At 45.7% G+C, this 16959-nt stretch overlaps 1 protein-coding gene across 3 annotated transcripts in view; it reads right to left on the bottom strand.

Moving 5' to 3' along the window:
- HIVEP1 (HIVEP zinc finger 1) overlaps positions 1–13949 on the bottom strand; it is a 151703-nt gene extending 137754 nt beyond the window's left edge. Inside the window, exons 1-2 of one of the 3 annotated variants that reach the window (XM_030817293.1) lie at positions 13686–13949; positions 10266–10408 (exon numbers count right to left, since the gene is read on the bottom strand). In XM_030817293.1, coding sequence (XP_030673153.1) covers positions 10266–10305 — 40 coding nt within the window. In that variant the 5' untranslated portion in view covers positions 10306–10408; positions 13686–13949. Of the gene's footprint in view, positions 1–10265; positions 10409–11528; positions 11587–13446; positions 13535–13685 lie in introns of those variants that run through there. The other 2 variants (XM_030817294.1, XM_030817295.1) reach the window with 2 other exon arrangements.
- Between the last annotated feature and the right edge of the window lie 3010 nt (positions 13950–16959).

Below are 16959 nucleotides of genomic sequence, written 5' to 3'. Positions count from 1 at the left end.
TTTCCTGTGTTTGGAGACACATGTATTAAAAACTCTAAGAGGACAGGTACAAGATTTTTTGTCTAGGCATAGCCTACTAGCATTTTCACTGCTCCCGGAAGACAAACAGAATTCTCTATGATCCCTTAAAAATTGCTTTTTTTTTTTTTTTTTTTTGATACGGGGTTTCACTCTTGTTGCCCAGGCTGGAGTGCAATGGAGTGGTCTTAGCTCACTGCAAACTCTGCTTCCCAGGCTCAAGCGATTCTCCTGCCTTAGCCTCCGAAGTGGCTGGGATTAGAGGCGCCTGCCACCAAGCCCAGCTAATTTTTTTATTTTTAGTAGGGACAGGGTTTTGCCATGTTGGCCAGGCTGGTCTTGAACTCCTGACCTCAGGTGATCCGCCTGCTTCGGCCTCCCAAAGTGCTGGGATTACACAGGCGTGAGCCATCAGGCTTGGCCAATAATGGTTATTTGCCCTTTACCTGCAGTGTGGAAGAGGAGTGCCCACACGTCTAAAATAGCATGATTTTTCTATATCCTACTGTACCTACCACATGAAGACAAATTATAGAATGTTATCTTCTTTATTTTGCTTAGAATTTTAATGTTTTCACGTTAGTTTCCCCAGAAATATTTTCTAAGCTTTCATGTCCGAAATTTCAACTGTTAGGCGGAGATTGCCACTTAAACACTGCCATTCTCCATTTTGAATAAAACATCTCTACTTCCAACTATAAAATTAAGCAAATCATGTAAGCAAACGTCTTGGATGAGACAACTATTCTTTCTCTCTTGAAGAGCTTGGAAATTCCCTAGACTGTTTGTGATGGCAAATCTAACTTGGAATAATATATACATATACAACCTGAAATAGATTCTGAACAATTAAAGGCTTAAGAAAAAAATCCCTCAAATTCTGACCTCCTGAATAACCTCAGTTCTGTGTGCTATGCTTAGCAAGTTAACTGGGATGGAGAGCATTTCTAAACTCTTACTAATCAGGAAAGAACTTTCTACTATCAACATAAGCAAGTATAAGCATGACGGTTAGGAGCAAAAGCACCGCAGACTCCTAGCTATGTGACCCTGGGCAAACAGCAATCTCTCTGTGCCTCATTTCCACATCTATAAAATGGGAATCATAAAAGTACCTGTCTCAGGTAGCTGTAGGAATCAAATGAGAAAACATGAAAAGCCCTCTGAACAGAGCCTAGTAGAGACCTGTGGAAAGGTTTGCTCTTTTTATCATCATAAGACCTATATAAAACCACCTCCCTCTTGCCACTGGGCCTTCCCATCTGCACAACGAGGAGGCTGAACTAAATGACCTCCAAGGTCCATCCTTCCTGCTGTAAAACGTGTGTGTAATTCTCTCAGAGAGGCGCACAAGAACCCAGCAACATAAGGGAGCGCCTTGGTTCACTCCTGGCATGGCTTAACCAACCACCTTCCAAGTCCCTGTGTATCAGCCCAGTTTATTTTTCTCTTTATCTTTAAACTATCAAATACCACCCTAATTGTATATTTAAGCTATTTCCATCTGGATACTATATTAAGCAGTTGTATGCTCACCCTATCTTTTTCTTCACTGGCAAATCTGAAAGAGTTTGAAGATAAACCTATGTAAGCACACTTCAAAGGACAAAGTAACAAGTATGCTTGGTTAAATTCATACTCTAGTCACACAGGCACACAGAAATTCTGTGGACAGAAACACATAAGGACCATAAAAATCAAGCTTTGTATTAAGTAGGTGTAACTCATAAACAGTATGGTTCCAATTCATGCTTAGGGACTGCTATCTCATTACATAGCAGCCAACCATTTTGTCATCACTTTCTATTTTTTCAATACTTTTGCATCACAGCACAGACTTAGAATATTTTCTAGAACAAAATTCATCATAGAAAATTTCTAAAACCTTCTGACAACTTCTCATTAAAATTGTAAAAAAAAAAAAAAAAAAAGACAAAATCAATGCAACTGTATACCAAATGTAAGCCTAAAGCCTCATGATCAAAAAGAGCTTCTTTCTCAAAGAATGACTTGAGCACTGAGAAGAAAGGTCTCTATTTGGTTATAAGTTTTTGTGCAATAGTGAACAATAGTTAACAGTATAAGAGCATCACCTGTAATGAGCATAGTATTAATACGCAGAAGAGTACTGCAAAAATGTTTTTAAAGAGTTAAATATGTAAAGGAAAAAGCACTTAATTTATTCATAAAATATTTTTCCGCATAATAGAAGAATCAACTTTAGCCCAGACTTGCTCAAATTATCGCCATTTTAAATGTGAAGCTTAAAAATGTTTTTCTATGATAGGAGATTTTACACAAATTATGTATTTTTCCATTCTATGGTAAGATAAGATTGTACCTCATCAAAACATATTTTGTACAAAAATGTTCTAAAATAAAATCATTACTCTGGTTAATCATATTACTACATTTTGTATTTGCTTTTAAAAAGAAGCATTTGGCTAACGTTAATAAGCATTCAGAAAGCATCAAATAAGCTCTCACCATGAGCTGAAAAATAATTATCTGCAAAAAAAAAAGGAGGCTTGCTATGTTAACTCCATTTTCATATTTTTATCCTACTCAAACTAAATACTGTCAGTTATTTACATGATAGCTCCTAATAACTTTTTCACCCATATTAACAAAAACTATTTTTTAAATTATTACTTATTTCCTTTCTAGCTACAATATAGAGAATTTCTTTTGTTTTTGTTTTTGAAATAATCCATGGGGTTGTTTCCACTACAAGATTTTTGATTTCTCAAATCTTAAGGCTGTCAGCATGGAACTGCTGACCTAACATTCAAATGTGAAAAACGATGCTTAAACAGCTGGAATTCCATCTGAAAATCATCAAAATTAAACCTACTCCACTTATAAGCTCAACAAGATAATCCCTACATAACAAGTAAACATAAGATTTTATTCACGGTAATAGACTTTGTAAAACAACCACTGGAGTAGGCCCACAATTGATAGCAAATGAAAACATTCATCTTAATCAGATTAATTCTGAAACCCCAGCTGGGCTTCTCTTGTGTCACACAGAAGCGGAGCAGGGGACAGAGAGATGGCTGCCATCTTGGAACCTAAGGAGAGCACTTCACTTCAATCCCGCGTGATCTGTGATATCGACATTTTTTAAAAGAGTTCAATAACAAAATAGAAGCCCTCAGAATCTGTTTCTTGAGAACTAAGTGAAGACAAATATTCTGTTTAACCTCATCTAACACTGCCAAAAAACGAGGCAAGGCTTAAATGAGTTTAAGTGGAAAAATGGAGGGAATAGCACATTGGGTAAGAATATTCCCAAATTATTTTCTGCGCTGACCTCTCTCTTCCAGATCCCAACCTTTGAATAGTCAGAACAAGAATGGGACATGTCAGTAATCAACATTGAGCACATGAGCAGCCTAAAATGCATTTACAGATTTTAGGTAGATATTCCTGTTTCCTGTGTTTATAAAGCATATGGAACCCAGAAGTCTGACATAAACCAGTTTTTTATAGAACGTAGTAGCTCTCTGGATTGAGTGTGTACCCTGTGTCAGGCACTGTGGCAAATGCTTACATTTGCCATATCATCTCATCTTCACACATCATCTCCATTTTACACACAAGGAAACCAACCACATAGCAAGTCAGTGACTGCATGAGGCCAAACTCTTTATCTTTATAGTAATTAAATGTACCAAAGGAATAAGCTATAAAAATCCTGTATATGAAGTAAAATTTCATATAAAACAAAAGTTAACAATAACCACCTGGTTTATCTGTTCAGGTAATTAAAATTATCACAAGTTTTTAATCAAAAGCTACCAAATATAGGAAGAAGCATTTCCTACTCGAGGTTCAAAAATGTAAACAAATTCCCCGAGCATAAATCATCTCAACCCTCTAGTTTGCTAAAAAGTTCACACAACCAGGCCAGGGGAAGTGGCTCATGCCTGTAATCCCAGCACTTTGGGAGGCCAAGGCGGGTGGATCACTTGAGGTCAGGAGTTCAAGACCAGCCTGGCCAACATGGTGAAACCCTGTCTCTACTAAAAATACAAAATTAGCCGGGCATGGTAGCACAGGCCTGTAATCCCAGCTACTCGGGGGGCTGAGGCAGGAGAATTGCTTGAACCCTAGAGGCAGAGGTTGCAGTGAGCCAAGATAGCACTACTGCACTCCAGCCTGGACAACAACAGCGAAACTCCGTCTCAAAAACAAAAAGTTAACACAACCAAATATTCTTCTGCTACACACAGATGACCAAAATGGTCTCTTCTGACATATTATAATCCCGCTAAGATAAGAGACCTGGAGAAGAATGATTATGATGTAATATCGTAAGTACAAGAAGGCACATGTGGACACAAGCAAAGGAGACCCAGGGCACATCTGTGGACGGGAGGAAGATATCTGACAAGAGAACAGAAAATGGGGGAAAAAACTCAGAGGTGAAATCTTTAGCAGAGACATCTCCCATACAGAGTAAGAAAACAGTAGAAATGGAAAAGGAAAGAGGTACCTTCCAGAAAGACAACCAAGCACAAAAATACTGGATGTGCACGCTGAGCTCCTGAAATGGCAAATGACTATGCACAAGATGCTGTGGAGAATAAGAAGGCCAACTGTGGAAAGCGACCCCATGTGTCAATCAAGGCCATGATGTGATCACATTCCTCAGTGCTACTTCTCACATTTTAAGGAGTCTGGGCTGGGCGCGGTGGCTCACGCCTGTAATCCCAGCACTTTGAGGCAGGTGGATCACCTGAGGTTAGAAGTTTTGAGACCAGCCTGGCCAACATGGTGAAACTCTGTCTCTACTAAAAATACAAAAAAATTAGCTGTGCGTGGTGGCAGGCGCCTGTAATCCCAGCTACTCAGGAGGCTGAGGCAGGAGAATCGCTTGAACCTGGGAAGTGGAGCTTGCAGTGAGCCGAGATCGCACCACTGCACTCCAGCCTGGGCGACAGAGTGAGACTCCGTCTCAAAAAAAAAAAGAAAGAAAGAAAGAAATCTGGTTCTCAGACCGGAAAGGAGTTCTCATTTTTTGCAGGGTGTTCAGAGCCAAATGAACTCAACCAATAAAAATGAAAAACAGCTACACCAAATTTTCAAAACATGTTTTGCAAAAGGTTAATACTTAGTATTTTCCACACTGACTTCCAAACTTAAAGGAAATGAAGCTTTGAAACCCTAGGCCCAAATACAACTAAAATAAGTAACACCTCTTTTCCTTTTTTTCAAAGCTTTGAAACACATTCACAAGAATGAGTGGCAAAACACGAACAGAGCCCTTTATCACAACGGAAGTGGCATGGAACCCCCTGAACGTCAACCACTCCTCCATTCCATGTTACTCAAGGGTCCAAGCGAAGGCCTGAGAAGGTGGTGGAAATAACCCCTCCGCAGAGCAGCGATGAGTAAGGAACGACGGCTGGGCGACACAGCACTGCCCTGCTGTCAACTCACCAAGACCATGCGGAGGAGCCACCCCGTGCAGTCCAGTGACCCTTCTCCACGGAACCCAGGAGAACATGCTAAGCCTTTCTTCTGAACACCAAGTGCTTCTCTCATGCTCTTTCAAAATTCTTCAACCTCACAAAGGATAGGTCGGTGTCAAAACTGCACCCACCCTGTTTCCCGCAGATGGGAAACAGGCATGGAGAACTGATTCTATCTGGTTTAACGCTGGGCCAAGGGTGAAGAGACTGAATTCAACAAAACCACAGTCCTACACAGTATACAGATCACCCATCAAGTCGGACACTGTCTCATTTATGTCCCCAATTTGTTTCCTGCCCTTAACCTAACAATTCTTCTTATACTTTTTCTAGTAAACAACCTCTAAGGGCAAAGAAGTATACACTCTTATCTCCTTATGAAAGCAGTCTGTGCAGGCCTAATTTTCAAATCCATGCAAACTTTCTATACTCTTCCATGAAAGATCCTGGTATTGCACACTTTTATGCTTGTCTAATACTTTAATATGTGTATACGTGTGCACACACACACAAGTATACGTATTTCTCCCCCAAGTAAAATTCACATTCCTGAAAGATACATGTTACCCTGTGGCTTTGCACATCCATAGGGATATATCTGTCCCAGTAGGAGAACCAAGAATAAATCAAAGAAAGATTACATTCTAAGAGGTGAAACTGCCATGGAAGCATAAGAAAAATATAATTTGAGAAAGTATAAGGTATCTGTCTTTTAATGCTGATTTAATTACCAAGCACAAGACAAATATTTCAGACTATTTCCCCCAGGAAGCCTAAAAAGAGGCGGTGGGTTTCCCGAAAACTCCTGAGCTGACGGCAGAAACAGCAGGGGCAAGCTGGGCTGTGACTCCTCTTCTGGTCTCCCAACTTCCTCTCCCCGCATTTCTTATCTCATCGCATTAGAGATGTCTTCTCGTAAAGCAAAGCAGTGGATCACAGGTAGGGCACAACAAACCTGATATTCCAAACCGTCACAAGGAGATATTAAAGATAGGCTCAAAAATTAATCTCAGCAGCTGATGGTTACCTGCTTACTCTAACCCCCACATCCTTCCCAGGGCTAGAGTCCTTCCAGACATGTGAGAAGGAGAGCAGAAGTTTCTAGGTGTCACCGCTTAGAGCCATCCCCTCTGTCCCTTTGCTTGCTCAGGGTTTCCCAGGGGAACCTAGAGCTTCACTCCGGTCCCCCACTGCTGAGCTGCTGAGTGAGCTACACAGGCGCAGAAGCCCCCTCTTCCCTGAAGTCTTCCCCTTCCCCATCAGAAGTCCCACTGAGGTGGCTTTAGTATGCCCACTAGGGCTAATCTATTTCAATCTTTTCTTCAGTGGCTGAGAGTTCTTAACTACCTTAGTCAAGCAACTTTCTAAACGCTCACAGACAAGTCAGACACAATTTATTTCAAGTTCTCTTTGATCAAAAACTCTAAAAATATCTTAAAGAAGCAAGTTTTCTTATTAAAACTTTTAACTCTACATATGAAATGTAGGCTCAAATCTGAAGGCCTTTCCTGATCTGATTCCTCCTGATTCCCCTGCTCCAGTATCCTGCCTCTCTGTCTCCTTCTTGTCCCTCCTGAATAGAACTTCTTATGCTCTAGAAATGGAGAACAATTTAAAGTTGCTCAGAGTCCCCAAGTTATTTTACAACCTCCTACCCCAGGATGAAATGCACTCACTTTGCCTTCTCAGCTTCGCAGATAATTTCCCAGCCTTAAGAACCAAATCCAGGTGTTAACTTTCCTTCCCTAAATCATCATTCTGCTTGACCCCAAACTGCCCCCCCAACAATGGGGACAAAATAATGACTCCCTATCTCTGTGGAATCTCCATACTGTTCATTTCTCACCACAGCACATAGTTATATGTTTACCTATTAGCTCTTCAACTCCATACTCCTTTCGAGATCTGTGTTTTATCATCATTTTAACCCTATCACAAGAACATGAAGTACATGAAGATGGTAATGAGAGGTGACAGCGTGCTGTCAGCCCTCGCTCGCTCTCTGCGCCTCCTCGGCCTTGATGCCCACTGTGGCCGCGCTTGAGGAGCCCTTCAGCCCGCCGCTGCACTGTAGGAGCCCGTTCCCGGGATGGCTGAGGCAGGAGCCGCCTTCCTCAGCTTACAGGGAGGTGTGGAGGGAGAGTCGCCGGCGGGAACCGGAGCTGTGCGCGGCGCTTGTGGGCCAGCTAGAGTTCCGGGTGGGCGTGGGCTTGGCGGACCCCGCACTCAGAGTGGCCGTGGAGCCCCGCCGGCCCCGGGCAGGGAGGGGCTTAGCACCCGAGCCAGCAGCTGCGGAGGGTGCGCCGGGTCCCCCAGCAGTGCCAGCCCACTGGCGCTGTGCTCGATTTCTCAGGGGCCTTAGCTGCCTCCCCATGGGACAGCGCTCAGGACCTGCAGCCCGCCATGCCTGAGCCCCACCCCGCGTTGTGGGCTCCTACGCCTCCCCGAGGAGCGCCGCCCTCTGCTCTGGGGCCCCCAGTCCCATCTAACGCCCAAGGGCTGAGGAGTGCAGGTGCAAGGCAGCGGACTGGCAGGCAACTCCACCTGCCGCCCCAGTGCGGGATGTACTGCATGAAGCCAGCTAGGGTCCTGAGTCTAGTGGGGACTTGGAGAAACTTTATGTCTACCTAAGGGATTACGAGTACGCCAATCAGCACTCTGTATCTAGCTCAAGGTTTGTAAATACACCAATCAGCACTCTGTACCTAGCTAATCTAGTGGGGAGGTGGAGAACTTTTGTGTCTAGCTCGGGGACTGTAAAGGCACCAATCAGCACCCTATCAAAACAGACCAATCAGCTCTCTGTATAAAACAGTCCAATTGGCTCTCTATAAAATGGACCAATCAGCAGGATGTGGGTGGGGCCAGATAAGAGAATAAAAGCAGGCTGCCCGAGCCAGCAGTGGCAACCCACTCTGGCCCCCTTCTCTACTGTGGAAGCTTTGTTCTTTTGCTCTTTGCAATAAATCTTGTTGCTGATCACTGTTTGGATCCCTACTGCCTGTATGAGATGTAAAACTCACCGCGAAGGTCTGCAGCTTCACTCCTGAGCCAGCGAGACCACGAACCCACAAGAAGAAACTCCGAACACATCCGAACATCAAAAGGAACAAACTCTGGACACGCCACCTTTAAGAACTGTAACATTCACAGAGAGGGCCCGTGGCTTCATTCTTGAAGTCAGTGAGACCAAGAACTCACCAGTTCCAGACACAGTAACAAGTGTGCTGAGTTGAACATGTATTTGATACAGAAAGGAAAAGAGCCTATGGCCTGCAAATCTGTGTTTCTCAGGATAGTCATTTTATCTAGAATGTTATGAATATATATTTTATATATGAAAAATGTTTAATATTTATGACCTAATAACACCTTCAGATCAATCAGGTACTCATTCCTTCAACAAATATTTGGGCTGCCATTAGCTGCCAGGAACTGTGCTGGGCTAGGGCTGCTGCTCGCCTGTATGTTGCACTTGTGCAAACTAGAATAGGGTGCCCTCCCTGGACACATAAAGCAGGGCCCATGTCTCCAAATGCCCACCTCAGCTGGTACCCTTGGGTCTGGAGGCTTTTCCTACAGTAATAAATGAGTGAGTCTCTAGGTAGAGTTCAGATTCTAGTGAGGGAGACAGGCAAACATACATTTGATTTTCAACATTTCCTATATGACTGTAAAAAATCAGATTTCCACACACCACACTTAATGTTCTCATGTAAATCTCCACCTCATTGAACACTGGTTACTACAATCATCAATTTGAACTCGGGCTGAGGCATCCACCTGAGGCAACAGATTTCTAGACAGGAAACAAGCACTATTTCCAGATTCACAGAGGCCATAAAATTGACTGCATTTTCAAAGATCACCTTATGGTGACTAGCCAAATTGATTTTACCAAAAAGCATTTCAAATTAATTTATTTGATTTTTAAGTCACTTCTCCCCCTACATATGCTTCAGAATTTTTTTTCTGTAATGGTAAATATTTCATAAAACACCATACTCAGTTTGGAATTATTTGCTTTAACAGTTCTTTTTTTTTTAACACTACTACATTATCTCTTGAAGTTTAATATAAAAGATAATTGCTATTCACCATTGATAAAACACATGAGAACAATACAAATCTTTTTAAACAATAAGCTAGAATACACTTACTTTTCTACTATTAAAAGTATTCGCGGTTGGTGGAAAACACACACTTTTCTGTCTTTGCATGAAATGTGTATCATACATGTATTTGTGACCCACTGCTTCTTCGTGGAAAACTCAATTTGCCTCTGACTTCTGCAAGTAACAGTCTGAGTGAATGCCTACAATTCTCTTCACTTCTTATCTTGTTAATCTAACTGATGGAGCAGTGCAAAAATAAACCTCAAAAGAACTATGGAGGAGGAGTGAAAAAAACATAAAATTCATAATGATCCAGTTGGCAAAGAATATTTAACCATTAATTTCAGATTCCTTGACCCAAATATGGTTCCTATTAACAAACAGCAACTTTCAGCCTTTAATAATAACCCATCTAATGGTTTGGAAGGAATGCACTGTAATTTTGTCAAATTCAATTCATTCATTCAACAGATATTTATTAAGTATATCCCGAGAGACAGGAATTGTGCAGGACTGCTGGAAATGAACAAGAGAAATAGAGCTCGCCACCAGGCAGGGTCAACATCTAACAAACGGCCATTCCTGTCACCAAAGAGATACTTTGTTAAAAGATCTACAGCAAGCCTTACTTCTACTTAATGCAAAGCCTTACCTCTTAGATTTCTGGGATGAATTTGTTTAGTTCGAGGCATCTTCTTTGACTCAGGGGCTTCTTTTTCTTCTTAAAAACCGTAGATAAAGCAAGTCACCACAAGGCAGCTCCATAAACTTAACATACATCAATTAATCCATGTGCTGAAAAAGAAAAAAACGAAGCAGCACATTTTACTACCTTCAGAGGAGAAAGATACTTTGAAAGTTATCTTTTAAAAGATACTTAAAAGTTAGTGCCTAGCAGGGCACTAACCTAAACTCAAGAAAAAGTAACCAAGCTGGGCACCACTGCAAAACATTACTAACTTTTAATTAAACAGAGGTCATTCTGTCAATATCGGGGACTTCTCATTAAGAAAACAGAAAAAAACCACCATATCTTTATCAGACAAGAGTAAAAAAACTCACTTTGTGTTTTAAAACGACCATACCAGGAACAAGTAAAGCATCGCATCAGGCTACAAAAGGATTATGTTAGGCATATATAGTAAATCTGCCCATTCATAGGGGCAGGGACAATGTCTTGTTCATCTTGTTTTAGAGTTAACTCAGTTAATACAAGGGGTTGCTACTGTGGCTGCTCCAGTTATTCCAGACTTCTAGGTTCATGGTAGGACCACACTTTCTGCCTCACTGTGTTTCCCAGGAACGTGTGAGGAGTTGTAGCTAACGACCTGTGACTGGATGAGACTTCACTTCCAGGCTGGAGCATTTAGTTACTATCACAGCATGATCCTCCAGAGCTGTTCTCTATCTGCCATGGGATCAGGACTGCTCCAGACAGCAAATCTGACACCACCACAAAGTCAGCTCCAGCTAACCCACGTGATCACACAGAATACGCCAGAAACACTTTTTTTTTTTTTTTTTTTTTTTATTATACTTTAGGGTTTTAGGGTACATGTGCACAATGTGCAGGTTTGTTACATATGTATCCATGTGCCATGTTGATTTCCTGCACCCATTAACTGGTCATTTAGCATTAGGTGTATCTCCTAATGCTGTCCCTCCCCCCTCCCCCCACCCCACAACAGTCCCTGGAGTGTGATGTTCCCCTTCCTGTGTCCATGAGTTCTCATTGTTCAATTCCCACCTATGAGTGAGAACATGCGGGAAACACCTTTTTGTTTGCTTAAATAAGTGAGGTTTGAGAGTTATTTGTTACTGCAGCATAACCTAGCCTGTCCTGACTTACACATTTTAAAACACAGTGATCTGAAATACAATAGGCCAAGACAAGAATGACCCAAAACCGAATCACCTGTCTCCCCAAATCAGCCACCTCAGACTCTTCCGCAAGATTCTCAAGGATCTTAAAGCTGAAATTTTAACTTACTGCAAGAAAACTGAGAAGCAAAGCCCACTGTCACTGTTAAACATGAAACAATATTTAGTCATTAAGCAAAGACGCAAGAATAGAACAGTAAGGCTTAAAGCTTTCGTTATTAGTGGTACTGTAGAAGACAAGAGAACACTTATGAGCACCTACTATGTGCATGTGTGCTTTCTACACATTCCCTAATTTAATCTGTTAACTAAGAAGGTAGCTATCATTTATTCATTTTACAGATTAAAAAAAATAGAGGATAAGTAACTTGTCCAAGATCAACAACTAAAGAATGTGGTACTACATGATTCAGTTATATCCAGTGCTTATTTATTTTGTGGAGCTGATAACATCTACTTTCGGGATTTCTTTCAAGAGGCGCAGCAAGTCATGACTACTTATCTTGGTGTCAAACCAGAGTGGGTTCAAAGCCAGGCTTTACCCCTTACTGTGTGGCCTTGTTCAGGTTACTTAACCTCTCTGAAGATCAGATTTCCCAACTGTAAAACTAGGAAATATTATCCACATCAGAAGGTTGTTGTAAGGACTAACCTAAACATTGTAGACGCTTTGCCTGTCACACAAAAACGCTGAACTATTAATTCTCCTTAAGAAAGCCTATATGGGAAGGAATGTGTCTAACATCCCAGTATAAGGTTTTAGAAATTTATAGTTTAATTACAGCAAAGAAACAGAAGGTAAAGAAGGGCACGATTAACTTCAGTATTTTATCCCTGATCTGGCTGTATGTCAGCTCAGCACAACACAAAATTATTTGCATTGTTTAACTACATGGTAAAATAGTACAAAAAAATATGATGGTCTAAGTATTTCATCTAGCATTGTGCTAAGTGATCTCTAAAAGATACAGCTTCTCAACTCCTTGCACTAAAGAAACATCCACTAATCTAATTCAGGAAGGTTCTGATTCAATAAAGAATTGAGATACAGCTGAACCAAATAAATTGCATGAATGCTTAACTACGTTCGTTGTTAAACTTAAAGCTTTTAAATGGTAACGATATTTGGAAGTTTTTAAAGCGTGAACTCTGACTGTAATCCAATCATGTGATCCCATGGGATCCGGAGCATAAACGTAAAATGTGCACATTCCCTGTCCGTAAAGGCTTTCTGCTACCCCGTTCACTGCCTACCCACTGTCCCTAGCTGTCCATCCCATGTTTAAATCCTTGTGGGGGGAAGTGGGTATTTCCAAAGACAGCAGCATTGTAGCGACTAGGACGAGTGATAAACCGTTCCTTTACGGGAAAGAAATAAATACTACATGGAGCAAAAACATGACACGATCAAAAAGCGTAAAGACAGTTGCAAGGAGAAAAAACATGAATGAATGTGGAGGGCGGAGCCTGGGAAAACCCCTCTGCAACGCTGCACTGAACAAAGCGCTTCGCATGCCAGGAGGAGGGGGGAATGGAAGTGCCAGCTCAGGAAGGAGCCTGGAGTGGATGCAGAGAGCTGAGGAGGAGGAGGAGGAGGAGATGAGGCGAGCGCGGCAGCCCTGAGACTCCTCCTCGCCGCCAGCTCCGCCGCCGCCCCCTCCCCTCTCCAGCCAGCAACTCCTTCCCGAGCCTGACCCCAAGGCGAGCCCGAGCCGACCCGCACCCCAACCCACCGCCCCCTTCCCAACTGCAGCTGGCGCGCACTCCCAACCCGGAAAGAAACTACCCAGGTGGCCGGGAGTAAACAGGCACTTAGAGCAAAGAACGAAAGGGAAAGCAAGCCACAAAGCCGGGAGGTTGGGATGCCGAGGCCTGGTCTCCTTCACCTCCCACCCTCTTGCAAAATGCGTCTGCGGCTGGAAGGCGGCTGGGGAGGCTGGGTCCCTCTGTACCTGCTCGGCTCGCGCGCGGCGACGGCGCCCAGAAGTGCCAAGTGTCTCCCGCACGCAGCCATCCCCTCTGCAAGGTCGGCGGTTGCACACACACGCGCGCACACACGCGCACACACACACACACACGCCCGCACGCCCCCCGCCCGCCGAAGGGATGTGCTCCTGCCCGCCCCCCCGCCCCGCTCCGCCCCGCCGCCCTCCCCAGCTGCAGCGCCCCCGCCGCGGAGCCCGCGCCGAACCTGCTGCCAGGACGCCCGGCGGAGCCGCTGCCGCTGCAGCCGGCCCTGGAGCTGCGCTGCTGATGGCGGCGGCCGCGGCTCGGGATCTCCGCGACCCTCGCGCGGCGGCGGCGGCGGCGGCGGCAGCGCCTGGGATCCCTCCTTCACTTGACAACCCCAAACACAAACATAACCTCCTCCAGCGGCCGCTGCTCCCCGGTCCCCCGCTCCGTCCGCCACCCTGCCGCCGCCCAGCAGCCGCCACGCTGAAGGCCGGCGACTGGCGCTCACACCACCCAGCACTGAAATATTAAACAGGGGAGCGGGCCGGGGGGCGGGGGGGGGAGCGCGGGGCGCGCGGGCGGGGGCCGCAGCCGCCGGGCGGAGGAGGCGGCGAAGCTCGCCGGCGCCCGGAGCCACGGCATGATCGCGGCCGCCAGGGAGCCGGGCAGCCGGGCTGGGGGGCGCGCGCCGCGGCGGGGCGGGCGGGCAGCCCCTGGGGCCGCGGGGCCCGGACCGGGAAGGACGGGCGCGGGCTTTACCTCTCCCCTGGGGCAGAGTAGGGCACGTTTAGCGTCTTTGGGGCCGGCGGGAGGAACGCGGACCGGGCGGCGCGGGGGAGGCAGGGCGAAGGTCGGAGGCTTTCCCGCGGGTGGGCGGGGCGGCAGGGGATCCCCGGGGGCGGGAGGAGGGGAGGCCGCGGGCGGCGACGCGTGGGCGGGGTAGGGGGCGTCCCCGCGGGGGCTGGGGTTGAGGCCGGGGCGAGGGGCGGGGGACGCCCAGGCGCCGGGGCCCAGCTGGGCCAGCGCGGCCGCCAGCTCTGACCGGGTGTAGGGACTGGATGGGCGCCCGGCCCGGCACGAACCCGGAGCCAGTGTCCCGGGTCTCCCCGGCGGGGCGGGCCCCAGACCGCGCCGGCCCCGCCACCCACCCGCCGCTTCGCCCCTCCCCGCCCCGCCCGGCCGAGCCGCCGCAGGGACGGGAGGGGGACGCGGGAGGAGGTGGCAGCGCAGCCCGGGGGGGAGGGGCGGGGTTAGGGACGCGCGGGGCGGAAGCCCGGGGTCGCGACGCCTAGGGAACCAGCACCCGGCGGGGGCGGAGGGGCGGGCCCGGCCAGTCACGCGGCCCCGGGAAGGCCTGGCCCGGTCGCTCAGTTGGGGGCGGTTGGTCCGGGAAGAGGGGCGGGGCGGGCGGGGCCGTAGTTTCTCTTTACCGTCTCTTTACTTTCTACAGCAGGATGTGGGCCGGCCGCTGACGTCATGGGGTCTCCCGGCCCCGCCCCTCGCCCGGGCCGAATGGGGGAGGGGGAGGCTAGATGGCGGCGGGGGGGGACCCCAAGGGGGTTTCCTCAGCAACGCGTAGAAGGAAGGGGAAAGTCATTGTGAAACTTGAAACTCATTAACTTTGAAAAACAACTTTTAAAAAAACGGAGGGGGGCAGGGTGTTGATTTGGAGAGTGGAAGGGGACATATTATTAACCCTGAACTGAAACCACTTTTTGGTGGCGGATATTCTATTAAAAGAGCGAGGAAAGCCAAGGTTATTCCAGAGGCCGCTCCAAAGCCCCGCTGGTGCTTCCCAGTGCCGAAGCTGCGAGCGCAGTTAACCCCTGCCTGCCAGCCTGACAGCTTATAGGGCCAACCCGGGAGGGGACTTCGGGGACAGAAAAGGGGGGTGCGGGGCTGGTCGTCGGACCGGGCTCCAGGCACGAGGGGAGGGCGTGAAAGGGGAAGAGGGAGTAATTAGCATGAACCAAGGTGTGACCCCGGCTGCTAGAAAGCAGTAGAGGAAGCAAGGAGTGGAAATCCATGGCAAAGCAGTGAAGAGGGGCTGGACCAGGGTAACGAAGAAGATTTTCAGGGTTAGACCTAAAGAACGTTCGCAGTTTGGGGCACAGAAATTCCACACGTCCACCTCAAGAAGCAAAAGTGGCTGGTTTAACGGGCCACCTCAAACTTGAGAGGAATGAGGTGAAACAAAATTGATGCAAAAAAAAAAAAAATCCCTGATGAAACTAAACTGTTTTCCCCTTTTAAGGAATAAAAATGCTAAACGACCATACACCCACTAAGACAGCTGGCCATCTGTGCAAACTTGAATTGTTTTGTTCCCTTGGGCTTCCATAACGACGTCTAGGTTTTTCCTGCTGGAGTTGACCCCTAAAATTCCCCTGAGGAAATCGTACCTCTGGCTCATTTGAGCTAAGAAAAGCTCAAACTACCAGAATGGGAATGATTAAAAATGGAATACTCAGTAATGGCGGGTGTGTAGCCAAAAATAATATCATGTAAAGGGAGAAATATGCCTACTACAAAGTAAATTTGGTTATAAAAGCAAAGATCATCCAACTGTGTACATGTACAATTATGTCTAGCATACTAATGCTAACCCTACGATGAAATAATGCAATTTTTATTTTCACTGTGCTATAACCATCTCTCATTTGTGAAATGAAATGATATCCAATAGGTTGCAACCACCAAAAAAGTATATAATGTAACTTCCCAACTGGGTTATTTGAATCAAAAAGTAAACATGCATTTAACTGTGAACGTATAGCTATTAATCTGTCAGGAGAAAGGTAATTTGATAATGAGTGAAGTTTGTATCACTTCGGAAGTGAAAAATGCTAACCCAATAATTGTTGAGCACAACATACTGTCAACACGTTTATGTAGGATTCAGCATTACTACGAACTTTCTAACAAAACATACACGCAGTTTTGAATTACAAAGGTAAATTTTGACATTTCAACTATTTCCTTGAGCAGCAAACCGATATTAAACTTTTATTTGAAATATATACAATACAGAATAGTTTCCTAGTAAGTTTTTGAATTTTCTAAATGCAGTTTCTTTTCCTAATTCTGCCTACAATTCTTCCTAGATATCAGGATGCAGGGAAATCTGGCTATACTATAAAGTGCTTCTTTAGGCTTGTTTTGTGGCAAATCCAATATATTTTCTCAAAATGTATCAAATAAACAGAGCGTGGGAAAAAAATGAAGCAGAGGGTGAATGTGGAGGATGAATGTGAATGGTAAACTGCAGTTTCAACTGTCAAAAATCCTGGGACAATGCAGGAGCAAGTGACCATTCTCTGCCTCCCCCAAAAAAAGGGGGCTCCTAGGGGACCATTTCTCTATGGCTCCATCCCCACCGGCCGCGTGAACTCTTCTGGAGCCCCCCTTGGGGAAAGTGGGGTTCGAGGGAGGATAGTGTCACTGAAAAGCTCAACACACGTTTTTCTTGGCGAACAGTTTGGAGAGGGCACAAAGTCCACCCCGGAGCCCCG

This window comes from Nomascus leucogenys, chromosome 8, assembly GCF_006542625.1.
Source record: "Nomascus leucogenys isolate Asia chromosome 8, Asia_NLE_v1, whole genome shotgun sequence".
Taxonomy (NCBI): Eukaryota; Metazoa; Chordata; class Mammalia; order Primates; family Hylobatidae; genus Nomascus; species Nomascus leucogenys.
Note: the sequence above shows the minus strand (reverse complement) of the source record. Positions and strands in the feature narration are given on the sequence as shown.